This window comes from Erithacus rubecula, assembly GCF_903797595.1.
Source record: "Erithacus rubecula genome assembly, chromosome: 14".
Lineage (NCBI taxonomy): Eukaryota > Metazoa > Chordata > Aves > Passeriformes > Muscicapidae > Erithacus > Erithacus rubecula.
The window spans coordinates 9,332,901-9,360,472 of NC_136666.1; the positions used below are offsets into that span (position 1 = coordinate 9,332,901).

General features: G+C 46.9%; 2 protein-coding genes across 2 annotated transcripts in view; one reads left to right on the forward strand and one right to left on the reverse strand.

Moving 5' to 3' along the window:
* On the forward strand, positions 1–23,923 carry FANCI (FA complementation group I). Its single transcript, XM_079318221.1, has 37 exons — positions 1–145; positions 218–290; positions 782–912; positions 1,297–1,453; positions 1,532–1,589; positions 2,026–2,067; positions 2,330–2,453; positions 3,372–3,457; positions 3,626–3,758; positions 3,976–4,068; positions 4,566–4,702; positions 5,483–5,663; positions 6,112–6,199; positions 7,355–7,485; positions 8,128–8,198; positions 9,044–9,158; positions 9,558–9,680; positions 10,739–10,807; positions 11,861–11,962; positions 12,777–12,962; positions 13,058–13,179; positions 13,551–13,715; positions 13,962–14,141; positions 15,362–15,525; positions 15,937–16,013; positions 16,464–16,580; positions 17,281–17,332; positions 17,860–17,987; positions 18,115–18,183; positions 18,309–18,396; positions 18,700–18,884; positions 19,503–19,559; positions 19,643–19,702; positions 20,409–20,495; positions 21,546–21,641; positions 22,149–22,268; positions 23,009–23,923. Exons 1-37 carry the CDS (start codon positions 62–64, stop codon positions 23,072–23,074), a joined length of 4,017 nt encoding a protein of 1,338 aa, XP_079174347.1. The 5' UTR covers positions 1–61; the 3' UTR covers positions 23,075–23,923.
* Positions 22,697–27,572, reverse strand: part of POLG (DNA polymerase gamma, catalytic subunit) — a 10,820-nt gene continuing 5,944 nt past the window's right edge. The window contains exons 17-23 of the mRNA XM_079318222.1: positions 27,269–27,404; positions 26,936–27,182; positions 26,736–26,858; positions 26,278–26,449; positions 25,808–26,016; positions 24,588–24,745; positions 22,697–23,483 (exon numbers count right to left, since the gene is read on the reverse strand). Of these exons, the coding sequence (XP_079174348.1) occupies positions 23,422–23,483; positions 24,588–24,745; positions 25,808–26,016; positions 26,278–26,449; positions 26,736–26,858; positions 26,936–27,182; positions 27,269–27,404 (1,107 nt within the window). The 3' untranslated portion in view covers positions 22,697–23,421. The remainder of the gene's footprint in view (positions 23,484–24,587; positions 24,746–25,807; positions 26,017–26,277; positions 26,450–26,735; positions 26,859–26,935; positions 27,183–27,268; positions 27,405–27,572) is intronic.

Sequence of the window (27,572 nt, forward strand, 5' to 3'; positions counted from 1 at the left end):
GGGCGGGAATTTCGGGGTCGGAGCGGCGGCCCGGCGGTGCCGGGCGGTGCCGGGCGGTGCCATGGCGCAGCGCATCCTGTCGCTGGCGGCCGAGGAGGGCCCCGAGCGACTGCAGGAGGCCCTGCAGAGCCTGGCGGAGGGCGAGGTGCGCGGGGCCCGCGGGCCGGGCGGGAATGCCTGCTCCGCGGGCGGCTCACAGCGTCCCCTTCTCTTGCAGCTGGGTGACATGGTGACCAGGCAGGCCCTGAAGGGCAGGGAGACGGCGGCTTTGCTGAGGGGGATCTTCAAAGGTGGGTGATGTGTGAGCTGCGCTCGGTGTGTGCAGCCCTGCTGCAGCACAGGGAAGTGTCACTTTTGGTAAGAAACGCGCTCCTCAGGGCTGTCGCAGGGAAGCACGACACAGGGCAGATAGCAAACTGGACTAGATAAGCCCGTGGGAAGCGCGATTTACTTTTGAGAGTCTTTGGTACCTTGCAGTGGGACTGAGCTGGCCGGATGGCAGCTAATCGCCAAGCTGGTTCTCCTCAGAATTTTGACACTTCCTGATCCCTGGCAGCAGGTTGAGTGAATCACGGAATGTGATAATAGAGTGGCCGACTAATTTATCCAAATATCTAATTTCCTGTTCTCTGGAGTTTTTTATTTATTTTGTCAAGTAGGTAAAATGAGAAGTTGCAGCCAGGTGACAGTTTATCCCTGCTGATTTCCTGTAGTTTAGCAAGGTGTTGTTACTTGCATAACTTTTTCCCCATTTTTTGTCCCTGTATTTGCTTGCTGTAAGGTTCCCCCTGTTCCCAGAGGAGCGGTGTTCTCAGGAGACTCCAGGTTTACAAGCACTGCATCCCACTGGTGGAGTCAGGGGACCTGCATTTGGGCAAGGTGTCTGAAATCATAGGACTGCTGATGCTGGAGGTAAAGCTCCTTTGGGCTGGCTTTGCTGGGTTCTGCTGAGTATAATTTAATATGTAAACTGAGATACTTCACTAAGCCACTGAGGAAAATTAGTTTATCCTTTCCATGGATCTTCTTCCCTAGACTAAGTTAGCTGGCTCTGTGTGGATTTGATTATCTTTAGATGTTTAGTCTTAGGCTCAAAACTCCAAACCTATAATCACATTTAACGATCTGTTCTGTAGAAAACAGTACAAAACGGAGATCTCAAGGCCAAATTTTCCTTTAAAGGGAGCATTTCCCTGTAAGAAATTCTGTCTTCTGTTGGGTTTTGGTGACAGTTTGGATGTATATGTGGCATTCTGTGTGCTGCCTCAGGCTCTCTCCTGCTGTATGTTCTCCCAGGCCCGCCAGCTACCAGGCCATGCATTAGCAGAGCTTGCCAACCTGTTTGTGGATGTTATTAAAGGGGGCAGCCTGACCAATGGGAAATCCTTGGAGCTGTTTTCCACTGTTCTCACAGCACTGGCCAATTCCAAGGAGAACCTGGCTTATGGAAAAGGTAACCCCTATCAGCTCCTTCTCTGCAGCTTGTCCTTTCTTCCTCTGGAATCAACTCCTAAGACTTTTGCTTTTTCAGGTGAACTGAATGGGGAAGAGTTTAAGAAACAGCTGATAAATACCCTCTGCTCCAGCAAGTACGTATGTCTGGCAGGTCTTGGTTACATGGCAAAACATTGTGTTTCACATTGTGCTTGGAAAAAAGACATCTCCATGAGCTGTGTGTCCTGTCACCCTTGAATCTGTGCCCTCTGTGACAGTGTCTGCTCTCGCTGGGAAGGCAAGGAAGCTCCCTGTTCCCAAATTTTGTGAGACTGTTGCATGAGCTGGTCACAAAAGTCCTTGGTTTTGCTCCTTTTGTGGTATTTGTTATTAAAGGAGCTGGGGCAGTTCAGAACTATGGAAGTGTGGGTGGTTAGACTAGTGTTGATGATTTCTGGTGGAAATCTGGCTTCTAATTTTAGTATCAGAATGTAACAGGGAAATGGTGACATTGAATAATTGTGTAGGAGGGAAGAGCTAAATTATTATCCAGCTTGCTCTCAATCTTCCAACATATCTCTGTTTTACCAGGTGGGATCCTCGATGTGTAATACATCTTGCTAACATGTTCAGGTAATTGTTTTTCTCTTCAACATCAACTTGTGCTATGGTCCTGTCTGTGTCCTATTTCACAAGCAGTTTTGGGCAAGTACAAATAAGAGATCAGACCATAGCAGGCAAAGCACCATGGATGGTTGGCCAATGAACATCCACACCAGATCCATTTGGATGCAAAACACATCTAGGCATGGCATTGTGGTTTTTAGTCCATGTATTAGTGACACTTGGCAAATAAATAATATATTTCTGAAAAAAAAAATCTTTGATTCCACAGGGATATTCCATTATCAGGAGAGGAGCTGCAGTTTGTGGTGGAAAAGATCCTGAGGATGTTCTCCAGATTAGACCTGCAGGAAATTCCCCCTCTGGTCTATCAGTTGCTGTTGCTTTCTGCAAAGGTAAAAGCTCATGGGAGCTAGATTTCCCCAGGTTTATTCCATGAGAAAAAAAATGTCCAGAGTGATCTACAGTCTGGATTTTGGCAGGGATTCTGATTGATCCCAAACCACGCTTTAGGGATAAAATGGAACATCTTTAGGTTTTTTTTTCCTCTAACTCCCTCTAGGCTGAAGAAGCTGACTGCTCAGAGAAAGATAGGATCATGGTCTTCTTTGTGGGAAAAGAAGCAAACCTTTGGGAAATAAGGGATGAGCACAGACCTAGCAGACAACACAGAGGATTGGTTTTTTTCATTGTGGTTTTGCTCACTCTCTGTGACCTGCATGCTACAATAATAGCTCATGCACTATGATTGTCTACTGGGCTGTAGTCTGACTTGTACTGGGAATGTGTCATCTCCTGTGCTCTTCTCCAGAGCAGAGACTGCCAAGGACATCTCTGCCTTTTGACAGGGTGATCTGGCTCTTTTCCTTGCTTCATTTGTGACCAAGTCAATACCAAAATGATCCAAAGACAAATTATATGTGTGTTATAGAGGGTCAACAGGGTCCACTGGCCAAAATGTATTGTTACATTGTTATTTAAGGTTAGGAGTTTGAAAGCCTTCCCAATTGATTTAAACATAAAGGATCCTTTCTAATTAATAACAACTTCAAAAAAAAAAAAAAAAAGACAATCAGAACACCCAAGAGCTTGAGTTTCTTCCAGCTATTTGATAATGCAGTCAGAAAAATAAGTGCAGTCAAAAGAAATATAAAAACTGGAAATCTGGAAATGAGCCATACAGAAGCACTCACCTCCCTTAGCAATTTATGGAGGGAAATGAAGGATACCCTGAGATTTGTGATAGGTGAGGGTATTGTTCTCTGGGTTACTGCAGGACCTGCAATGGCTTAATGTAATGTCCTGTCTTGCAGGGCAGTAAGAAGACTGTTCTGGAAGGAATCATCAGTTTTTTCAATCAGCTGGATAAGAGACAGAAGGAAGAACAGAGTGTTCCACAGTAAGTTCTTGCTCTGTCACACCCTTTCTTTACTCCTGGCTATTTGTAGTCACACTGGTCCTGCCCAGGGCTCCTTGAAGTTAAACCTTGTACAAGAACATCTTTCTTGATCCATAAGGAATGATTTCTGGCTTTGGATGGCTTGTTATTTTCTGGTAAAACTCACAGGTCAGTGGACCTTGAGGTGGCCACAATGCCCCTGGACCAGCTCCGCCACGTGGAAGGCACAGTCATTCTCCACATTGTTTCTGTCATCAACCTGGACCAGGACCTGGGTGAGGAGCTAATTAGACATCTGAAGGTATGGCAAAGATGGAGCAGCCACTGTTCTTGAGCATACTGAAACAGAGTTTTAAAACTTAGTTTGTTATCTAGACAAGGGATTTAATCATTTTTATGATTCTCTTTAGTGAGTTCTGTGATATGTTTGAAGAGGCATGTGCTTGATGGCTTCTTAATTTCCAGGGTGTTTCAGTTGAAGATAACAAGTTTTCTCACTGCTCCTTGCTGTTTCCTAGACTGAGCAACAGAAGGACCCTGGTAGAGCCCTGTGTCCCTTCAGCGTGGCTCTTCTGCTGTCAGTTGCTGTAAAACACAGACTGCAAGAGCAGGTATGTGCTTGATTAGCTTGGAGAGAGAGCTTCCATGGGGTGCATTCTGCACTCCCTGTAAAGGAAAGGAAGCATGGGTAGGTCAGAGTCCCATCAGAATTAGGCTCAGAATGGTTTCAGGATTCTCACGGGTAAGCAGTTAGATCATTGGTATGCTGTACTTTACTAAACACTGTAAAAGACCTCTGAGCAATATCACAATTTCCCAGAGTAGTGATTCCTGTGGGTTGGTATTTTAGGATGAGAAGAAAAGCAGTCTTAGTTTTCTAATGTTTTGGCTCTGTGGTGGCCACATGAAGAGCATCTGGCAGCAAGTCACCCTCCTTGAGGCACTTAATGAGACTGGTGTATTTGTTCTGACAAAGAAATGAGTTAAAATTTTTGGCAGGCTGTAGTGGAACTTGTGTCTGGCTAGTGCTCTTACTGGAACAGACCCAAGATTATACAGGTCCCATTTCAAAGATCATTTCCTCACACTTAATGGTTTTATGTTCCAGATATTTGATTTCTTGAAAACATCAATCACAAGAAGCTGCAAGGACCTGCAGTTCCTTCAGGCCTCCAAGTTTCTGCAGGATTTGTTTCCTCAACAGTATGATATAACTGCTGTCATTCTGGAAGTGGTGAAAAATAGGTGAGTTGCTGCCACGTGCTGCAGAACATTCAGTGGGCTTTAGGAGTGGGGAGAGTTTCAGCTTTGTTAAAACACTCTGGGATGCTAAATACTTCTGACCATGTGCCCGCAGGGATCAGTGTCAAAATCCAAAGGTTTTATCCCAGTTTTATATTAGCGAATTAAAAACACCCAACAACATGAGGCTGTATAAATCTGTTCATTCTGCCTCAAATCTCAGGGTCTGGTGGTACAAAGGACTAAACTGATCAGGGCCTAATCTGCAGTGTTGAGCCATGCTGCTGGCTGTAGTTTGTGTTCTGATCAAGGGATGAGGAATAAATTCACTGTTTAATCTGGTTCACTGGTTAGTCCTTTAAACATTGTGTGGGATACCTCTGGTCTGTCACTAGTTGTCCTTTAGTTTGATAGGAGGCATTCCTCATCTCTTTTTCTCCAACTTGAAGACTTTGACATCAGTGGGGTACTGATGCATCCCAGCTGTAGCCTGTTATGTTGAGGTCAGATCTGATGGCATGTCATTCCCAACAGTGAGGAAACCTTTGGGCTGGAAAGGAATTGTGATGGAGAACCAGGACTGCAGAGTGTGCTGAGCAGCTGTCCTTCAGCCTAAGGACAGTCACAGGCTTGTGAGGCTTGTCATCTTTTCTGCTGTCATCAAGTGTCTCTCACTGCTGCTCTGGACCCTGGAATGACTGCAGTAGATTTTACCTCTGCTCTAATCTAAACTTCCCTATGACTGAATTGTTTCTTTCCTCATCTGTTTAATGTTTTCCTCAGTGCATTTGGTTGGGACCATGTTACTCAGGGCCTGGTGGATCTCGGCTTCAGCCTAATGGAGTCCTATGAACCAAAAAAGCCCTTTGGAGGAAAAGCTGCTGATAACAGTTATGGCCTTTCAAAAATGCCAGCCCAGCAGGCTTGCAGACTGGGAGCAAGTATCCTGCTGGAAACATTTAAGGTAGTGTATGCTTTGGAGAGGACTTTTTTTTTTTTTTGTGAAGGTAGAACAACTCTGTTCTTATTCTCTCTTGGTAAAGGGTGTCAAAACCTTGCTTGCTATATCAATTATGAGTGTTTTGTAGACAGTACTAGATTTTGGCTCTTATTTGCCCCTTTCCAGCTGCAAGAGGCCATCCTCATGTCTGTTCCTGCTGTCATGATATTTGTGTAATCCCTATTACAGTTTCCAAGAAACTGCAGAGGTAGAGAATGTAGAGAAATTCAGAGGTACAAATAAAATTTGACACGGTTGGATTGAAACCCATTCATCTTCACCAAACGGGACTTCTGGTGGCCTTGCTTATCTGCCACATCTAGATTTTCTTTGCACTGTACAGTATCTGTGCTGTGAAGTTCAGAAATGTCTTAAATTTTTTGATTTTTATTTATTTTTCTTCCTCATTCAGGTACATGAGCCCATCAGAAGTGATATTCTTGAGCAGGTCCTGAACAGAGTCCTCACAAAAGCAGCATCTCCTGTCAGCCACTTCATAGGTAACAGAAAAGAGAGAGAGATGTGCTCTTCTCTGTGGACAGTCACAACACAGCTCCTCAAATCACATTATAGGATCACAAAATTTGGTTTGGGTGGGATGGGACCTTTGAAGGTCATCCAGTCCACTGCTTTGTAATGAGCATGGAGATCTTCCATCAGACCAGGTTGCTCAGAGCCTCATCCAACCTGACCTTGAATGTTTCTAGGGATGGGACATCCACCACCTCTCTGGGCAGCCTGGGCCAATGTGTCAACACCGTCACTGTAAAAAATTTCTTCTTTATATCCACTCTGAATCTACTTTTTATTACTTTAAAACTATTAGCCCTATTCTTATCACAACACCTACTGATAAAAAGTCTGTCCCTGTCTTATAAACCCCATTTGAGTGCCAAAAGGCTATAGCAAGGTTTTCCCAAAGTCTGCTTCTCAAGACTGACTAACCACAATTCTTTCAGCCCATCTCAACAGCAGAGGTGCTCCAGCTCTCTGGGCATTTTTGTGCCCCTCTGGACCTGCTCCAACAGGTCTGTGTCCTGCTTGTGCTGAGGACCCCAGAGCTGGACACAGTACTCCAAGGGGGCTCTGACCAGAGTGGAGTGGAGGGGGAGAATTCCCCTCTCAGCCTGCTGGCCAAGCTGCTTTTGATGCAGCCCAGGATGTGATTTGGTTCCTGAAGTACCTACTGAAGTCACCTGAAGCTAAGAAAATCAGTTGTTCCTTCTCCTCTGACTGAGGTTTTTGCCTTGTATTCATCACAGATTAAAAGTATTTTTGCAGGCAGTTGCCATGGAACAACTGACACAAAGAAAGTCAGAATTATCAGTCAGTTGCCTGTTTCACGTTCCCAGCTTTGCCTTCTCCTCTTCTATAGGTTTGGGAGCCACTGGGGCTGCTGGGATGTCAGTGCTGCAGCCTCTTCCCTTGCATCTCAGTGCCCTCTGGTGGGGTGAAGCCCTTCAGCTGGGCTGGGAGCATTTTTAACACTTGGTGCCTGCAGTGGACTCAGTTTGTCGATGCTCATTTTATCATGACCTCTTTGTGTTGTGGAAGGTCTTTGATTAGTCTGTAATTGTTAGCTCTACAGATATCCTCTGCTCAGGCTTTTCTGGCTTCTTGGCATCAACTGTTCTTTTTGTCCTTTTATTTTTCAGACTTGCTGTCCAATATTGTTGTGTCCGCTCCTCTCGTGCTTCAGACTTCATCCTCCAAAGTCACAGAGACCTTTGATAATTTGTCCTTTCTGCCCATTGACACAGTGCAAGGGCTCCTCCGTGCAGTTCAGGTAAAACTTTGCATTTCTCCATGTATCTCCTTGCTAGTTTAGTTCCAGTGACAGCTCTGGGCCACAATTACATGCATGATCTGATAACCCTCCTCATGAAATGAGCTTTCGTTCTCTGCTGTGGGTTGTCCGGTGTAGCATGGAACTGTTCTTCAAGCATGGATTTGCATGTGCCCTCTAGCCAAAAGCATATGGTGTGGTCTGGCATGGGACCAAAACTGCTCTGTGCTGACCTTTCATCTGGAAGATGCCCAGATGCTGTATCCTGTAGAAAACTAAGTCTACAATGTTTAGCTAAATAGCTATAGCTGTCACATTGATTTTTCTCCTTCCAAGTTCCATGTCAGTATTCCTCTTTTCCTGGGCTTAGATATTGCCCTGGTGTTTTAACTTTTACCTGCTTTGTCCAACCTGTTATTTTCCTAAACCCTTGCACTGTGTCCTCACTAACCTGCTAAGGTGTCTCACTGCCACAGCTCTATGGGTTTTCTTGTCTATTTTTAAATGTTTTGGTCTTCCTACTGTACTGATGACAGTACTGGAAATGCAGGGCCAGATGGGCTTGAGGAAGATGAGCTCATATGCCCCAAGGCCTTGGCATGCTTTAGTGCTTTTCTCTCCAAAGGTTATTTTTCTTTCCAGCCTCTGCTCAAAGTCAGCATGTCAGTGAGGGACTCCCTGATACTTGTCCTCCAAAAAGCTATCTTTTCCAGGTAAGCTGGGAAGAGGATTCTTTGAAAAAATTTATACAACTCATTTATGGTTTTGGAGCAGAAGTTTTTTTTTTATTTTGCCTAAGTATCTTCTTACAGTGTTCTTCCCATAACTAGACAGTGACATCTCCTGTCCCTTTAGCTCGGAATTGTGGCACAGTCACAGCTCCACTGAACTGAGACACAAATCCCAGCCCCCATCTGAATGAATAGGCTTTGCCAGTTCAGAAAGCTGTTGGGAGCTCCAAATACATAGGCAAAATTAAAACCAATTCCAACATGTGTCTAGCACAGTTGAATACATCCAGGGAGGGTCTGGAAGGAACCAGTGATCAGAATGCTGAGATGCCACATTCCCTCTGATCCATTATAAGGTGTTGCCTTGGTCATGCTTTGGCTGCCTGGTTATGACTATAGCATTCAAAATTTAGGATTATTTTTTAAAGCAAGGAACTTGGTCTTGGGAAAGACATGGCATTTCTGTGAGCAAAGCAAAACACTAGGTTTCTATGAGGAATTTTCCAGCTCTGAGGTCTGTGACACTCTCCCAGCATTCAAGGGATATTTAATACTTGGGTCTTGGCCTGGGCTCTCCCTGAGTACGAGCACTGTAAGGACAAAAAGGAGATTGAATATTGTGAGTGTAGAGCAGGGGAATTTCCAGCAAACTGCCCAGCTCTTGACTGTTTGGGACTGTACTGCCCTTTTGGGAAATACACTTGTACAGGCCCAGTCACTCTCTATTTGTGCCCTTTTTTTCATTGCTGAGTTAGTATTTTATGTACTTTTGAGCTTCTTGCTTCCATGTTTCCTTATGTAACCCTCTTTCCTGTCCCAATTCCCAGGCAGCTCGATGCTCGAAAAGCTGCAGTTGCTGGCTTTTTGCTCCTGTTAAGAAATTTTAAGGTTCTGGGCAGTTTGTCTTCCTCCCAGTGCAGCCAGGCCATTGGTGCCACTCAGGTAAGAGCTGTTCTGCAGTCCCTGTGTGGACATGTGAGACAGTTTGGTGTCTAATATGCACTGTTTGAAACAGCTCAAAAGGGACGTGTTGCCCCAGAATGGAAATACAGCTTTAGTAAGGATTAGTCCTGGAAATCCAGTAAGGATTTCTTTCCTGTAAGGAAAGCTTTAGGAAGTGCAATGTGCAAAGAGAAGCTGACCTAGAGATGTTGCTCCTCAAAGTCATTCTCTCTTACAGCACCAGTGTTCTGGGGAGCCTTCCCACTGCTCCATGCCAATGATGAGGAGCCTGGCAGCACAAGGACTATCTCAGTGATTGTTCAGGGGCCAGACCCTTACCACCTTGCTCCTGTGCTGTGATATTGTAACCAGTATAACGTGACTAATGTTCCTTCTCAGGTCCAGGCAGATGTTCATGCCTGCTATAATTCTGCAGCTAATGAGGCCTTCTGCCTGGAAATCCTGGGCAGCCTGAGGAGATGTTTGAGCCAGCAAGCAGACGTTCGACTCATGTTATATGAGGTAAACATGGTTTCTTCTGTCTCTTAAACAGCCACAAGCTCTTCTGTGGTCTGATTCTTCTCTAGCCTCAGGTAAATAATCATGTTATTGTGAAAAACAGCCTTTCAGCTCAGTTTTGTTCTTCACAGGCCATGTGTTACATGTTTTCACTCCTTCTGCTGTTGTTTTTTTTACCATCATAAACCCAAAGACACGTTGATGTATCTTCTTCAGCTCACACATTGTTTAAGAGCAAAAATATGTCAAAGTCTGTCTTGCTCTGGTAGGGCCTAGGGAATGGGAAGGATGTTTGATGCCCTGTGTGGAGGAGTGGTATAACAGGCATTGGGTAGATGTGGAGCTGTTGAGAGTTAATTATGGGCTCCAAAGAAAACCCTGTCTGGAAAGTATAGAGAAGCTTCCTTAGAAACTGCATCAGGGATCTGTCTTCTTTTCCAAGTTTCTATAAAAGCTTGGCTGTCCTTACTTCTGTTGTGATAGGCTTGTTATAAAGGGCCATTTTTGGGTGCATATCTTAGGTTGTGTTATAACCATGGGGTACCACCTTGGGGAAAAAAAGCCTGTAGAGGTCAGAGAGGTTTTGTTTCCTTCTTGTCTTGACCTTTGATGAGCTGCAAGTTCTGCTTGTATTTGTCACTGTTGCTAGAAAACTTGTGCTTGCTTTATCCATCCACTGAGTTTTCTCAGTCTGCAGGATTTGTTGCCTCCTACAGTTTCCCCACTGGCTTGTTTTGCCTTTGAAGCAGGGCTTCACAGTTTGAAGTTGGATCTTGTGCTAGTGTTAAATAGCAGTGAAAGTCACTCTGGGCTTGATGCCACTGCTGCTAGGGAGATACAGCTTGTGAGAGGGCCCCTGTGAGGAAATTCATACTTTTTCTGATTCATACCTTCTTTCTGTGGTGCCTTTACTTTGCCAGGTATGGAGTTTTACATTGTTGCTTCCTCATGGTTCCTTGCAGTGCCAAAGTATCATTGCTGTCTTATGACGCCAACTTACTGTGCCTGTGGTTCATGTTCTCTGCTGTGTCAGCCAACTTGTCCTTCCTTCCTGTCTCCAGGGTTTTTATGATGTCCTTCGCAGGAACTCCCAGCTGGCCAGCTCTATAATGGAAACACTCTTATCCCAGGTAAAGTCCTGCTCCGTGGTGGGGCTGCAGGGGCTCTTAAAGAATTCTGCACTTCAAGCAGTATGACAAACAATTCAGGTTAAATCTTGGGGAACCACTTCTCCCTCACACTGGGAACATGTCTGAGAGCTGTGACACCTCCCTAAAGAGGTGCTCAAGCCCTGCTATGCTGAGAGCAGACTGGGTAATCGTCTGGACACGGGTTCATTTCCTGCCATAGGGTGGAAGTGGAAGGATCTCTTGGAGCTCTTTCCAACCCTTCAGTTCTTAGGTGCTGTGGGAAGTGTGAGCCCAGAGAAGTTCTTTGTGCTCTCCCTGTTCCTTAGCAGTGCACAGCAGTTACCCTCCCATAGTTCCCCAAGGATATGTGCTGACACAGTAATTATTGTTGCTGTCCTCCCAACGGGAGAATACCCAAGTCCATGTAGGATCTGGGAGGATTAACTCATCCCCCAGCAGTGTTGCTCATGGCAACAAGACAATCACATTTCCTCAATCCATTGGACAGGCTGTGCTTTCTTTGAGACAAGTAATTTTCTTCCCTTTAATCATCCAAAGAGTTCATGCTGACTAATTCCAGCTTTCCCATGACAGTATAGGATCTGAGAAAGGAACATGAACACAGCCAAGACAGCTTTTGGGTAACAGAGGGCACTTAATAGTAAGCTGGTGTAAAGGTATAAAATTTTATAGCATCATTATGTATCTATAACTTTCTATAGCAGCATCAGCCATTGATCCTCACTGTTTAAAGAGGGCTAACACTGCAGGTGGGGTGCAAGTGAAGTTACTTGTTGAGGTAACACAACAGCAAGTGGTCAGCTAATCTTGTTGGTGGGCACTGATGTGTCCTGGCTGAGGTACAGGAGCAACTCAAGAAGGGATTTTAATCACCAGTAGAGCAGATGATGTGGCTCATGTACAGTCCCCTTATCACAGTGCCATTTGCTCTCTAGAAGGGGGTACAAAGATTATTGTACTCTGTTTTCAAACATCTTAAGAGGCTCAGTTACCAAGTAACTGGTTATTTTTATTTCTTGTTTTCTGTGACAGATACAGCAATATTACTTGCCCCAGCCAGACCTCTTGCCCCCACTCAAACTGGAGGGATGTATTATGGCTCAAGGAGATCAAATCTTTCTGCAAGAACCACTGGTAAGGACTATATTGGTTGGTCACAGCTGCCAGCTCATCTTTTACTAGCATTTTAGTTGTTCTCCTACATGAGCTGAATACCTTGTGCTTCTTCAGCCTCTTCTAGCCTGAAGCAATTCTTTTAATGGCACCAGAGCTGGGCATCTCTCCCCTACCTCAGGCTATTTATTAGAGCTCCCCAAGCACAGTGGTTGTGGGGACCTGTGTGAAAAATGCTCTAGGAATAGTGTTCTTCTCTTATCCTCTACTGAGTTCACCCTGCAGGGCTTTTTTCCCCTCCTTTAACTTAATTCCACATAAAATAGTTGTGCCTGGTGTGAGTGTAACAGGGGGAAGGATTTGTCCTTTGGTTTTGCTCTTTTGAAATTGTTGGAGATGAGACCTCAACAAATTGTTAGATTTCCAAGGGAACAAATTCAAATTAATCATTTTGTTTCCCCCTAAGGACGCTTGCATGCAGAAGCACCCTCAGGAAGGGAGCAGACACTTCAGCTAGAGAGAGAGTCCCTTTGGAAATTCCTTTCCATCTCTTACAGTACCTGAGGTGGCTGGGTAGAGGGACTGGGGGAGTTGTCTTTATATCCCATCCAGAAAAGCTCAGGCAGAGAGCACTGTCTGAAGCTGTAGCTGGGTAGCTCTGTGTGAGATTACTGATCCCCCCAGTTTGGGAATGAGGCATATCCTCAAGACTCAAGGCAGTTACAAAGGCAGCTACAGCTCTTTCCATCCCACCAGAACAGTCTGGCCCGTGTCCACTTCTGGCAGTGACCTCCAGCTCAGAGGCTGAGTGTGACTGTGTGGCTGCTTCCTGCAGGCCCACCTGCTCTGCTGCATCCAGCACTGTCTCTCCTGGTACAAGAGCACTGTGCATCTGTGCCAAGGAGCTGAAGATGACGACAAGGAGGAGGAGGAGGGTGTGGGATTTGAGCAAGACTTTGAAGAGATGTTAGAATCTGTCACACGCCGGATGATCAAGAGCGAGTTGGAAGACTTTGAACTGGTAAATCAGATTTTTCAGCTTGACTCAGTGGGAGAAGACACTGATTTCTTGTCAGGTTTTGAAAAGATTTTTCACTTGCTTCTTTTATCCCTCAGGATAAATCAGCAGATTTTTCACTGTCTTCTGGTGTCGGTGTAAAAAATAACATCTATGCCATTCAGGTGATGGGAATTTGTGAGGTTCTGATTGAGTACAATTTCAAAATCGGGAATTTCAGGTAAAACATTAAATCTTGCCCTCTATTATTTGCCCAGCTGTTTGGAGTACAGCCTCATTGCAGGCACAGGATGCTAGTGCCAACACAGAATCAGTGATCTGAGCTAGAGTGCCTGGTGGCACAGCCACTCACAGAGCCTTGGGGAGTGTTTTCATTTGGAATGTCATGTGTTGTGGGAGATGGGACCTGACATTTTGTAGGAGAGTAGATTGAGGAGGATTGAGTGAGGTACACACTGTTAGGGAGGCAGGGAGATGTAATAGGTTTCATCATTTAGGCAGCATCATTGTGTAATTTGGCAGCTGAAGCTTCAAATGGGAAACTCCAAGAATGCATTTTCTCCATTAATGCTTTCTACTCTTTTATTGCAGTAAGAATAAGTTTGAGGATGTCCTAGGCCTGTTTACCTGTTACAACAAACTCTCTGAAATCCTGAAGGAGAAAGCTGGAAAGAACAAATCTGCCTTGAACAACAAAACTGCACGGAGCTTCCTGTCCATGGGTTTTGTATCTACTCTGCTCACAGCTCTCTTCAGGTGAGAAGGTGTCCGGTCCTCTGTGGAGCAGAGCCAGACATCAATTCAAAACATGTGTTAGTGTGCCTGGAAAGGCAACTCTTATCCTCCGAGTGTTCGCTAGAAGCCACCAAAACAAAGGGTCTTTTCCACCCTCAGTTCATCCAGAGATTTTATTTGCAAGTGCATATTGAGTTTGGGATCTCACAGGCCACCGCTGAGCTTGCTCTGTGCATGCCCAGTTCCCTGACAGCTGTGGTCCTGCAGGGACAATGCCCAGAGCCACGAGGAGAGCCTGGCCGTGCTGCGCTCCAGCACGGAGTTCCTGCGCTACGCTGTCAGCGTCGCTCTGCAGAAGGTGCAGCAGCTGGAGGAGACGGGACAGACGGACGGACCCGACGGACAGAATCCAGAGAAGATGTTCCAGAACCTCTGCAAAATCACACAGTGAGTCGCGATTTTTGATTCTCGGGTGGGGTTTTGAAAGAAGAATGCATCCAGAACTGTTTAAACTGTTGTTGCTGGGTTGAGGTCACTGCCTTTCTGTGCTCCTGAGAGATCAAGTGGAGGCACTATGATACAGCTTTAATTAATAACTTGGCCTGGAAGAACCAAATGCCATCAAACATTTTCAGTCTCTTTCTGACTTTTTGTTCATCACTCATTGTCATAGAGAAGGTAAGATGATTACAGGCTGGATTCTTGAGGCCTCTGGATTGCAGCAAAGTTAAAATTCACTTCGAGCTACAGAACAAAACAGATGCATGAGGGACACAAGCTTTAGAAAGCATTTGTTTAGGACTTCTGCAAGATGCTTGAAGACATTCACACATCTAATCCTTTGGAAATCCAAGAATGTGAACCATGTAAATGTCTTTTGGAATCTAGGTCATATCTGCATGGGGTCTTTTCAGAGCCCAGTCAGCAGAGAGCACAAAATGCAAATTACCCCTGCCATGCATAATGCCGGTTTTGTGTCTCACCCCAAATAATAGAGGCTATTTTTGTTGCAATCATTAGGACTACATGTGAGCTACATGTTTTGCGTGATTGGACATTGAAACAGAATAAGATCATCTGTGCAGGCAACAGAACTAATGAGAAGAAAGGAGGGGGAACAAAAAAGGGAAGAAGTGGGGTTAGGGAAGCAGGAAAAAGATGTTTGCCTACAAATAGAAAAGTCTCCTTTGGGCCAAACAATTTTGCTTTCCTCACAGCTTTTTTACTTTGCTTTGCCTGCCTTCACCTTTCTGATTTTATTTATAGACAGTCCTGTAGTGAATTCTGACATTTCACAGTTCTGACATGCCACGAGAAAAGCTCTTTTTGTCACTGGTGGATTTGACACCAGTGGTCAGGGTAGTCTGAGAAAGAGGGAAAGCTGGGTGGAAAAAATGAGTGCATAAAGATGGACTTGAAATGGGATTGGGAGGTCCCTTGGCACCTGGAAGGAATTAAATTATTTAGCTGTGCAGAAAGAATGCAGTAGCTGTTTTCCTGACATTGAAATAATATCTTCTTAAAAAAGATCTCTTCCCCCACCCTTTTCCTATAGGTAAAAGACCTTCTAGTTTAGTTATATTAAAAATGCAATCCTTAGAATAGAATCTAGTTCTTGCCCTGTGCAGCCAGCTTTACTGGAGTAAATCTCATCTCCCATCCCACAGGGTTCTGCTTTGGAGGTACACTTCAATTCCCACTGTTGTTGAAGAATCAGGGAAGAAGAAGGGCAAAAGCATTTCACTTCTGTGCTTGGAAGGTTTGCTGAGGATCTTCAACACGGTGCAGCAGCTGTACTCTGCCAGGATCCCCCAGTTTCTGCAAGCCCTGGGTAGGCACATGGTACAATCCTGCTCTGGTTTCTACCCTCTAGGTTCCAGTCCATGTGTGGGCAGGTAGGGACCCAGCACCATTCATCCATAACTAGGGAGAGATGGGTCTGGTTCTTGTCTCTCAGTAACAAAGTGGGCTAAGTAGCACAGATTTTCACACCAGAGGCAAGTTTTAGAGATGTGTTTTGCCTGTCTTTATAGAGCTCTCAGTCTGTCAGCAGAGGGTATTTGGGGTCTGATACAGCATTCATCTATTTGAAGTTTGCCTTTAACATGTTTTTCAGCTCACCATGGTTCTGCAGTCTGTATTCCTCCTCTAGCTGTGAGCAGTCTTTCCCACTTTAGGAAATAAATCCTGTACTCTGCTCTTGGCATTTAGCTTTTTTTCTGCACCTCTCTGTCTCTGCCAGATATTACTGATGGTGACGCAGAAGAAACGGATATTAATGTCACAGAGAAAGCTGCCTTCCAGATCCGACAGTTTCAGGTGAGTACCACTGTGCTGCAAGTGTTCCAAAGCATTTGGGATTCTGGCAGGAAACACTGCTAGCTCTCTGTTGTTTGACCACAGGGTTGAGTATGTGATAGCAACTGTGGCACTGATTCACTAGCAATTCAGAAAAGTTTCTCATCCCTAAGGAAAGCTTCTTCAGGGTGCCCTACAGAGCTGGGTGGATGTGCATGTGTATTTACAGAACTCTAGGTTCTTCAGTGCAGCATAAACTTGCCTGAGTATTCTAAAAGTCACACTGACCATATGCAGAACTGTATGTAAGCACTCCTATCAAAAATCAGCACTTGTTCTTGAGAAGAGTCCTGGTTTTGCACTCTTTGTCATTCTCCTTGCTGCTGATCCCTTTATCTGCTTGCAGCTTCTGGTTATTTGCTTATGCAACACATACTCACACTCAGGGAGTGTTTTCCTTCCCCTAACCAGAGGTCCCTGGTGAACCAGCTCAGCAGTGCTGAAGATGACTTCAATGCCAAGGAAATGCAGTCACTCATCACAGTTCTCTCCACTTTGTCCAAACTCCTGGATCCAGCCTCACAGCAGGTACTCCTCAGCCTTCACATGGTGTCTAGCTGGCACAGCCATAGTGTGGGAAGGAGATTATCAGATGGGGTTGGCATCTGTGGGCTCTGGCGTGTGTCCTGCCTCCACTCACACACCACACCAGGTCAAAGGGACAGTTCTGTTACACTGTGAAGGGCTCTCCTGTCACACACCTGTAAGATCACTTAAGAGGAAGTTGGCTTGCCATCCCACTCCTGCACATTCTGATCCTGTCTTTGGGCAGCTGAATGATTTTTTTGCCTGAGCAGGGACTCCTTACATAGCCTAGTTATGGTGTGGCCTCCACATGAGAGTAGAGGAAAAAAGGCCAGCAAACTTGTGTCCAGTCCAAACTGGCTGAGTGCCTAAATCCTTCCATGCTAGGAGTCATTTTCTAAAGTGCCTCGATTTTACAAGCTAGGAACTGCACTAACTGTGCCAGAAGTCTGGAGTCATCATTTACCTTAAATTAAATGGAGCTGTTACTCTGTCCAAAGGAATGTATAGCCATTACCCTCTCTTAGGTCTCAGCTTTTGACTTGTTAGTAGGCTAAGTGTCCCTGTGGAACTTTACAGAGCACAGTTGGGTTCTCTACTCATCTTCCTTTGCTGTGATTTAGTGTCTTGAATTTTTAGTAGTAGTAGTAGTTTTGTGTTTTGAATTCTGTTTCAAAGTCATGCCTTTTCTCCTCTTAAATAGTTCCTTCAGTTCCTGACTTGGACAGTTAGAGTTTGCAAAGAAAATGCTCTTGGTAAGTAAGCTTTGAGGAGCATGTTTAGATGTGATGTGCCAGATCTGATATTAGACCCTTACAAACTCTGTCCTGGTTTTACCTCTTCATTAAGATACATTCAGGTCCCATTCAGTGGCAGATTGCCACAACATTGTGATTTTGAGTATTAGCTAAAACTATTAGCATTTCTGAAGGAAAGGAAGCTACTCAGATGCTTGACTTTTCTCCCTTGTTATTTAGGCTCAAATTGGGATTTATACTCTGGAAAGACAGTATTCTTGCCAGGGTTTGTATTGCACTTCCTCAATACTTTTGGTCACCATTTTTCTGTGACCCAACTATGGCTCCAGTGGTTCCCCTTGCACTATTATATGGGAAGCCTGATGTTTTAAACCCTGCTTTTGTAGCTGGGGTATTTTGATAGGATTTTCACCTACTGTTAAATCCATACTGAATCTGAGACTTTCCTTCACTGGATGTCTGATGCTCCTAAGTAGCTAGGCAAGCTCTGCACCTGGCACTGTGTCACTTCCTCTTCCCCACAGAGGATATTTCTTGCTGCAAGGGTTTGCTGTCTCTGCTCTTCAGTGTCCATGTTCTCTACAAGAGCCCTGTGGGTCTCCTGCGGGAACTTGCACAAGACATCCACGCCTGCCTGGGAGATATAGATCAGGTATGATGCAGGAGCAGCTGAGCTCTCATCACATAGTGCTGTCAGAATTGAGTGCATCTCTGGTGCAAACTATGTGACAGCAGTTAAAGTTTTACTCACCAGAATTTGTTTTCTCTCCTCTGCCCAGGACATAGAAATGCAGGGTCGGTGCCATTTTGCTGTGGTGAATGCCAAGACTGCAGCCCCCACTGTCTGTGTGAGTCAGAGCAGTGTGTGTGTGACACCTGCAGTGTCCAGGGCTACTGTGCTTGGAGCAGCTTGCAGGTTCCTGTTGTGCCAAACTCCTCCAAAAACCTGTTTTGTTATTTGTTTCTGTCTCAGCTGCTGGTTCTGGGTCAGGTGGATAAGGTCCTTGAAGAGGTGGATTGGCTTATCAAGAGACTCACCAGTCTGGGGTCAGACACATCAGGTAATGAAAGTGGTCCAGTTCTTACTGTTACACTTTTGTCAAAAACAGATAAAGACAGAGCAAAAACATATTTGAGGATTTTGAGATAGCATCATCTGAGGTCAGGTTATACTCTCCCTTCAGCTGGTTCCACATGAACAAAGTAAGATAAGGGTGTTGTCACAAAATCTCTCCAGTGATTATTTTCACCTTGCCCCACTGGGGCTTTGTGCATCAGACACAAAGATGGTCTTTTGTGCCTCCCACCTGCACCACTGGATTCATAAAATATATATTTACCAGATATTCATCTCTTTCTTCTAGAAGACTCCTCTCAGGCATCAAACCAAACTCAGGTTCTGGAGAAAGGTATAATTCTGCAGCTGGGAACTCTTCTGACAGTCTGTCATGAGCTGGTGCAGACTGCACTCCCAGCAGGGAGCTGTGTGGACACTCTGCTGAGAAGCCTCAGCAAGACATACACAATTCTCACCTCCCTCATCAAACATGTGAGTGTGCTCTGCTGACAGTGGGCTGCCTCTGAGCTAAAAACCTTCTCCCCATCTGCTGCAGCAAGCTCACAGTGTCCCCTGGCAGCAGCTACACCTGGGACTGGGCTGTTGATCTCTTGCAGGAGAGTGGAGCCCTTGTTCTGTTGGCTTTCATGCCCTTGATTTTGTGACCTTTCTGAGCAGTGACAGTTGTACCAGTGGAGATAAAAGGAAAGCTTCTCTCTAGCTGAATTTGGCTTTATATGGCTCAGAGTTGTTTCCAGCGTGTGCTGTGGGTTCCTCTACACAACTGTGTGCACAATGAAGGGCACTCAGTGTTCTCACAGTGCTCACCAGCCCTGTCCTTGCCACCCACCCATTCCCTGAAGCAGGACCTGGGGGAGCTGGTCCATGAAACACAGGCCTGTGGAGCTTCTTTGAGATGAGGTGGTGACTGCCCAGAGCTCTCCTCAGAGCTCTGGGATGCAGACATGGCACTTGGGATATAACAAGCCCAGGAGGGAGAATAGTGCAAATCGTGCCCTCCCCACTGTGCCATTGTATGAGCTCTTTGAGCTCTGCCTGGATGCAGGATGGGAACAGCACACCTAGAAGAAACTCCTGTTTTCCTTGCAGTACATCCAGGCTTGCCGCAGCAGCTCAAATATGATCCCAGGAAGACTGGAAAAGCTGGTGAGTGTGAGCAGATTTCTGGGGAAATGGCTCATTGCCTTGAGCTAGGAGTAACACCAGCCTCTCTCTCTGCTCCTTTGCAGGTGAAGCTCTCAGGCTCCCATCTGACCCCACAGTGTTACTCATTCATTACTTACGTTCAGGTAAGGCCTAAATTAACTGGCAGAATCACAGCCAGTCTGTCTGATGCTGAGTGGTGTATCAGCTTCAGTACATGGCCACCCTTGGGGATTATTAATCTTCTTGACATGACCTGAGTTTCTTCCAGTTCAAGCTTTACTTTGTCAAATATTGTGTAAGACATTTCAGCACCATTGGGACTGAGCATGCTGATTTCTGCTTGAGCTGGGTTTTAGCTGGGTTTTGTTCCCCTCTGTTCATGTGGGGCTTTTTGGATAAGATTAATAGTGCTGCTAACCACAATGGCAAATAAAGGTCAACAACACTGCAGTCATCACAGTGTGAAGCAATGTGGGTGCCAAAGACTGCAGTGCTGGAGCTGGGATTTATCTGCCTGGAGAGGAACTGGGTACTTGTGTGAGGACCACAGGAACTGTACAACATATTGGGGAAGGTGTCATGGTGTGCAGAGCTTCACTGCTGGGGGCTTCTCATACATGCACATTTCTGAATGTATAAATTATATTCGTTTCTTTCTTGGTTTGTTTTTTTTTTTTTTTTTTTTTTTGAGATCACACCTAATTCCACCCCTATATTGCTAGCTACCTTTCTGTTACCTAGCTGGTAATGCTGTTAGCTGGCTTGAGCAAGGACTTCTCTGGCCTTTCTTGGCTGGCCTTTCTTCCCTGCTTACCCTCTAATGACACATCTTTTGGCATCCTCCTTCAGAACATTCACAGTGAGAGCTTAAGCTTTGTAGAAGAGAAGAAAAAGAAGAAGAAAGAGGGTGAAGCTGCTGCAGTCTCCACAGTAATGGTAAGACTGACTCACTCCATTAGAACATGGGCTGTAGTTGCAGGATCATGTACCTCGAGGCTTGTGGTACCTGGTGGATTCTTACAGATCACCAGACAATTTCTCATTTGGGCCATTAAGTAAAAATCAAATTTAATCTACTGTAACTACAGAGAAAATGCTAAAAAAGCACAAACAAACAAAATGCAACAACAACAAAAAAACCACAACAAAAAAGCCATCTGCATTAAATGCAGCTTAAAATCTCATGGACATGAAACAAAGGTCAGTCTGGATAATCTGCCTTGTCTGATATTTTTACCACTTTGGGTAAGTTGTGAAATTACAGATATGGGCTAATTTATTGAACTTAATTATTGATATTGCATCCTCTTTTAAGTGTTTCTTGATTTTATCAGTACATTTAAAGATGAAGGAAGGAATGGATTCCACTAAAGCAGTTGAAAATGACTAGATTATTTGTTTGGGAGCAAGTGAGCAGGCTGGCAGGTTCCTGGTCCTTGATGTCCTTTGTTTGTGCTCCCAGACAGCATTTTCTCTGTCTCGTCAGCTGTCCCAGACATTCCTGTGATGTTAAGGGTTTAAAAAAGCCACAAGTATGATCTTCCTAGCTCTTCCCTGAGTGTATGGAAATGGGCTGAAAAGCTGCATGTCCTTTGCCACTCTGTCACCATGGGGAATGAACACCAGTGGTGGTAAATACGCAGGACAACAATGTGGTGAAACGTCAGGGTGCTCTTTGCTTGGATGGCCTGAGCTTGTGATGCCTTGGGAGAGCTGGAGCAGAGGAGTTGCTGACAGGGATATCAGGGCTGTGGACTGCAGGCAGAGCACAAAACCATACACAGGAGAGCCTCACTGCAGAACTATCCTGGGAGCCAATTTAAAACTAGTGACAAAGCTGGCAAGGTGTGCAGGGTGGGGTAGGACTGGTACAGAGCAAGGCTCCTGAAGACTCTTTCCTAAACTGGGAATGTTGTGGTCTTCATGTCATGCTGCAGTGCCATTGTGCCCTTCCAAATCTGACCCATCTCACTCCTCACATTTCAGGCCAAGGTGCTTCGGGAGACCAAGCCAATCCCAAACCTGATTTTTGCAATTGAGCAATATGAGAAGTTCCTTATCCATCTCTCCAAGAAGTCAAAGGTAACATAAAGCAGAGATCTTCTGAGACCTGAACCTGTGGAACAGTGGGATCAATGGCATGGTGGAGGGCTGCTGTTAAAGTCTCTATTAATGCTCAAATTAGGAAGGTGTTAGGACCTTTCAGCTCTTGCCCATGCTCCTGGCCCAACACTGCTGAATTGTTGCCACACTGATACCAGCCCATGCCAACATCAGTCCTGCCTGTGACCTGTGGTTCCTGGTGGAACAGGAGCATGCACACCTCGTGCCAGCTTTCCTCACTCTCCCCCAGTCTGTGTCATGAAATGTACCACGAGGTCCTACATAAGGGTGAGAGTAGCTGGCAATCACTTGGCTTTCAGGACTGCACGGGGGCAGGTGCTTTTTCACTTTGTGCTTCAGTTCTGTGTTATTACTGTGATGGACTCTCTCCCAGTGCTGTGGGAGGGACTAGACAGGTAGAAAACTAAACTTAAGATGCTCATGGCTTAATGTTTTCCCTGCCTGGTTTGCCCTGGGTTGCTGCAGGTGAACCTGATGCAGTACATGAAGCTGAGCACCTCCCGGGATTTCCGCATCAACGCGTCCGTGCTGGACAGCGCCCTGCAGGAGCACAACTCAGAGGATGCTGAGGCACACAATGACCAGGTCAGAACTCATTCAGCTGCTTCTACTGACAGCTTTCCTCCTCTTTAGAAGCCAGCTGTATTTGTGAGTTGTGCAGGAATGTGTGAGGTTAGAACAGCTTGTCTTCCCTGGGTTAGCTCTCATTTTAATACTAAGCTGACAGGAAGGAGTGAACAGCTTCTCTCAGAACACTCCCTGCACCCCAGCCCTTTGCCTCAAGTGGCCTTTATTTTCATGCACCAGCTCTGTGTCCCTGGTCTTGGGGAGGTGTGAAACTTCAGGATCAGACCTTTGCAGCATGATGCAAAGTGGTTTTGTATGCAAACCTTTGTAGATAAAGACCTGCCAGGGCAAATTCTGAAAGGCATCATTCTCAGACCCATCTCTACCACAGTGCTGGTGAAGGCAGTGTAGCATGCTGGCTAAGAAAAATAAACAAATTACTCTGATGATTGTCCAGGTTTTTATTGGTGCTTCTGTCCATATTTTCCTGAGTGTTTCAACAAGCCAAAACCCAGGACAGAGTCCCTGTTCTGTGCTACTGGTAGCCCATGGCCTAAATTCCAGCATGAACTGGAGAGGGGGTGGCTCATGGGAAAAGTATCAGACAGGAATCCCATACTCAGGTCATTTTGTTAGTGAGAAAAGAAGAGCTAAATCCTGTTCTGCACAGCTGGCTTCTTGCTCTAGGTAAACATTCCTTAGACTACTCACACAAAAACAATCACACACTACTGCTGCTCTCTCCCTCCCCTCTCCAGAGCAGCACAGCGGAGCAGACAGATGAGAACCAGGAACCCAAAAAGAAGAGACAGAGAAAAAAATAATCTGGAGTTGCTGCCACTGCCTCCTCTCACAGTGCCCATTCCATGGTGGACTTGCCTTGGTCTCAGAGCTGCAGATATGGAGATGATGGTTTATTGCTTCTCTTGCCAAATACTTATGCCTTCTTCCTTTGTGTCCATGGGAGCGACTCTGGCCCCGTCTCAGGTTTTACAGTTGGCTGCTGCCATCAGAAGTGCCTCTGCTCTTTGAATGTGCTGCTATGAAAATCTTCTTACAGCAAAAAGGAAAGAGAGCGACTGGGATCAGTCCCTGCCAAAAGATCTGCTCCTGAAAGAACAGGGAGGCTTTGGAATGCGGTCTGGACAGTTGTCCTGGCACTCTGGTGTCGTCATTGCTTCTCCAATGAGCCTTTGGTTATTTCAATTATCTGATATATATCCAGTGCTTCCCCTGGAAGACAAGGGGACAGTCAGTTCCCTGCAGTACACTCAGACTGTGCGACGTAAGAGAGCGATGGTTGGGATTTGCTTTAGTTCAGAGCATCTAGCACAGAAAGCCCTAAATTTATTCAAACTTCTGTTTTGGGTGGTGGTGAGAATGCAGAAACCAGCACCAGCAGGGAGCTGGGAATGTGAGCTGTTCTGCCTTGGAGTTGAAGCTGCTGTGTGCAGCTCCTGGGCAGTGAGAGCCCACAGCTTCCTCTGCCCAGGCTGGTTTTGCACAGTTTTGCTGTTATGTTTTTGCTGACTCTGATTGTGATGCACTTGTTTCATTTGCCTTGTTCTTGGTGAAAAGGGCCCTTTTTGCCTACAGAGCACAAATCCTGTTTCTGAAAGCACCCTTTGCCTCTAAGAATCCTAATAAAGGTAACTTAAGGGTGGAGCATCTGATGTGTGCAGTGACTGAGAGAACAAATCTGAGGGCAGGTTCTTCCCTTATCTGGGAAAGCGCTGCTGCACAGTGAGGAGGAGCTGCTTTCCCAGCCATGAGTTAAATGTTTGCTTGCAGCAATTGGAGGGTTACACTGAGTGCAGATAGGGATGACTTCAGGCCTTGGGACTGCTGAGGAAGCATGCAGCAATGCCAGAGAGTTCTCAACCAGAGGGTTGTTCTTGGCTAAGGGAGAGCAGGGAAGCAGGGAAAGGAATGAAAGATGGAAAAGTTTGGGTCTGCAGGACAAAATAAACAAGGTTGTTGAGGTGCTTCCTTTCAGAGAAGAAATTAAATTTGGTTTGTGTTAAAAGTGCACAGGAGGGCTCCTCCAAGGGGCACAAAGCAAACAAAGCGTGGGAGAAGAACAGAGCCAGGCTCATCACTGTCACAATCATCTGGAAAGCAGCAGCACAAACTGCTTGAGGACTGAGGAGAGGAGCAGGCTGCAGCACAGTGGTTGCCCTGTAAGTCAGATGATTTGTCAGGAACCAAGGGGCTCATGAGGTGCCTCAGCTGAACAGAGGAATTCCCAGAGAATGACAGCTTAGGCCAAGTGCTCTGCTTAAGCTGGGGAGGCTTGTGCAGAGATTACAGGGGGCAGCTTGCACGGACACCACTCACCTTGAGGGATGCCATACTTCTCCATCCCCGTGGGATTTGATGGCGTCACACAGTTCATGGTCACCTCCTTCCTTAAGCACTGGTCAATATCCACTGCACTGAAGAAAGCCACTGACTGTGGCAGATCCTGGAGGCCCAGTTTGTAGGCAAACATACACCTGGAGAACAAGCAAACAGGTGGGACAGTGCTGGACATCATCCTTGGCCTTGTCACACCCAGTTCAAATCAGCCACATTTACCAAACACTGGCCAGCCACCCCTCACAGGGTATTATGCACCCACAGGTGTGGGACAAGGTACTTCCTAAGTCCTGGATAGCAGGAGGGTCAATGATTGCTAAAGTGGGCATGGGAGGAAGAGTAATGGTGCCTCCTTATAAGTAATGGAGCCTCCCTGGGAAAAGTGGAAGAATCCAGCCCCTCACTGCTGGCTAATCCTCTCTGGCAGGCAGAGCAGATGCATGACTTTCCCAGCAGGAAGCCCTGCGCTCGCAGGAGCCAGCACAAAGGCAGGAACATCAGGGTGCCTGTCCCTGCTGTGGCTGCAGAAAGGCTGTTTGTGGCATTCCTGCCTCCACACAGGAGAAACAGCTCACCTTGGCCAGCTCCTGTGTAACCAAATTCCCCACGGTGCTGGGAGGGGGATTTGGCAAAACTGGCTGTGCCAGAGCTGGATCAATGGGAGCCCTTGGAGGCCAGGAGCTTTGTAGCTGAGCTTAGTTCTGCATGGGGCAGGGAAGCAGCAGGAACACCCCTTGTGTGGGAGGGGTGACAGTGCTGATGCTCACAGCAGAGATGAGCCCATGCCCCTTGCTGTCCCCTGAAGGCAGGGAATAAGGAGTTTCAGGCTCCCAGCTCCTCAACCAAGCCCAAAGGCTGCTGCCATGTGACAGCTGCAGACCTGAAGGGAGCATGAAGCAATGCACTTGCATCCCAGAAGGGCCAGTGACTGGCCCCATCCCTGCAGGGTCAAAAGCTGATCATATCTTCTGTTTGCCAGTACATTATCCCTGGCAATCAAAGCTGAGGTCCATTTATAGCCACCTGAGTCACACATGAAGGAGCTGCAGCCTCCAGTGCTGCTAACTTGCCCTGAACAGAATACAACTGTTCTGTACCAGCTTGCTGCAGGCAAAGCCAACCCCAGCCTCTGGGGCTTGCCTGTCCTGCTCCAGTCACTGCTGCTCCTCCTCAGGAGGCAGCAGAGCATCACATCTCACCTTGTGAGGAGGTTGGTGATCTGCAGGGCCAGGGCTGCCCGGTAGCGATCCTGGTGCTGCACCAGGTACCGCACCTCGTCGTGGATGCTGATGCAGAAGCGCCCGTGGATGTCAAACTCCTCAAACAGCCACTTCATGGCAACCAACATGAGGTGCAGGTAGTCAACAGCTGAGCTCTGCACCACCCAGTTCACTCTGCTGGTCACAAACTGGTGAAAGGAAAGAGATGGACAGTAAGAGCACTGCAGACTAGGGCTTGGTACCTGTACAGGACAGCTCCTGGGAGAAATCTGCTAGACCCTGGGTGGTTGGGTTTTCTTGATGGCATGGAGATAAAGGAACAATGGGTTGCTGAATGGCTACAAGAGTCTAGTGGGCCTCCAGCAATATAGAGGGGCTGAACACCAGGTACCCATTTTGGAATAGATAAGCGAAGCCAAAATCTCAGCAGCCCAGAGCTGCATCCTTACCTCCCCCTTGACCATGGCAGGCTCCAGGGCCCTGCTGATGTGACAGCCCAGAACTGGGGTCTGTGGGGAGGGGGACAAGGCAATGCTTTCCAGCTTGTTGAACATCTCAGACTCAGTGCCTCCAGCCCACACTCTTTGCTCCACCAAATTCCACTTCTTCCCCTGCCGGGACCTGTGGGGCAGAGGGGAGGTTTGCTGGAAGAGTGGGAGGGGGCTGCAGGTCCCCATTTGAGACCTTCAAACACTCCCTCCTGGTTTGGGGCAGCAGCATGAGACCATGCTAACTCTCCACTGGGAAAGTGGATGAGGCTGACAGCCCCCAAACCAAACTTCCTTGGCCCTGGAGGAGCAGGAAGGGCAGACCAAGACTATCCAGCCCCACCTCCTTCTCTGCCCACAGCCCATCAGGCTGCAGCCCCCTCTGCCTCACATCCCGATGCAGGGTCAGACCATCTCACTTTTTTATGGCTTCTCTCTGGAGCCGCTGGACATCCTGGCCCGACACCGATCCATCCTCCGCCCTGTCCACAGCCAGGTCCAGCTTCGTCACCAGCCACTCCCCCTCCTCAGAGAGATGAAACCTGGAGGGGACAGCGAGTAACCCAGCTGCCGTGGACAGTGCCAGCAGCGCCGGGGCTCTGTCCCGGGCAGCACCCACCTGCGGATGCCCTTGGTGACGGCGTACATCTGCTGGGCCTTCTCCCGCGCCTGCTGCTGCGTCAGGCGGTGGTTGAACTGCATCAGCAGCCGCTCGGCGAAGGGCTGCCCCGCCCCGTAGATGCGCCCGTAGTTGAAGACCTTGGCGTGCTCCCGGCTGATGCCCACGGTGGCGGCCGTCTTGCTGTGCAGGTCGGTGGCGTTGCTCTTCTTGCCCTGCAGGGTCATCCAGCCGAAAGCAGTGCAGCCTGCGGGAGGGGAGCAGGGGGTGGATGCCAAACGGGATCAGGATGAGGATGCAGCCAAGCCTCTCCCCTGGCACAGCCCCGCTCACCGTGCATGCCAGCGAACTGCGCCTCGCCCAGCACGGCGGCGATCCACAGCTCCTGCGAGTCCACGTCTGCTCCCACCAGGGAGTAGCCAGGTGGCACCTGGACCATGGCTTTCATCTCGCTGCCCACCCGGTCAGTCTGCAGGACACAATGCCCAGCTGAGCACATCCCTCTCCTCCACAGCACAGGAGCAGCCTTCCTCCCACAGCACAGAATTCCCTGTGCCTTTAAGTTTTGCTCCTAATGTCAAAACCAGGTTTAACCCATGTGAAGCATCCTCCACTTGGTTACTCCAGCGGAGAAGGG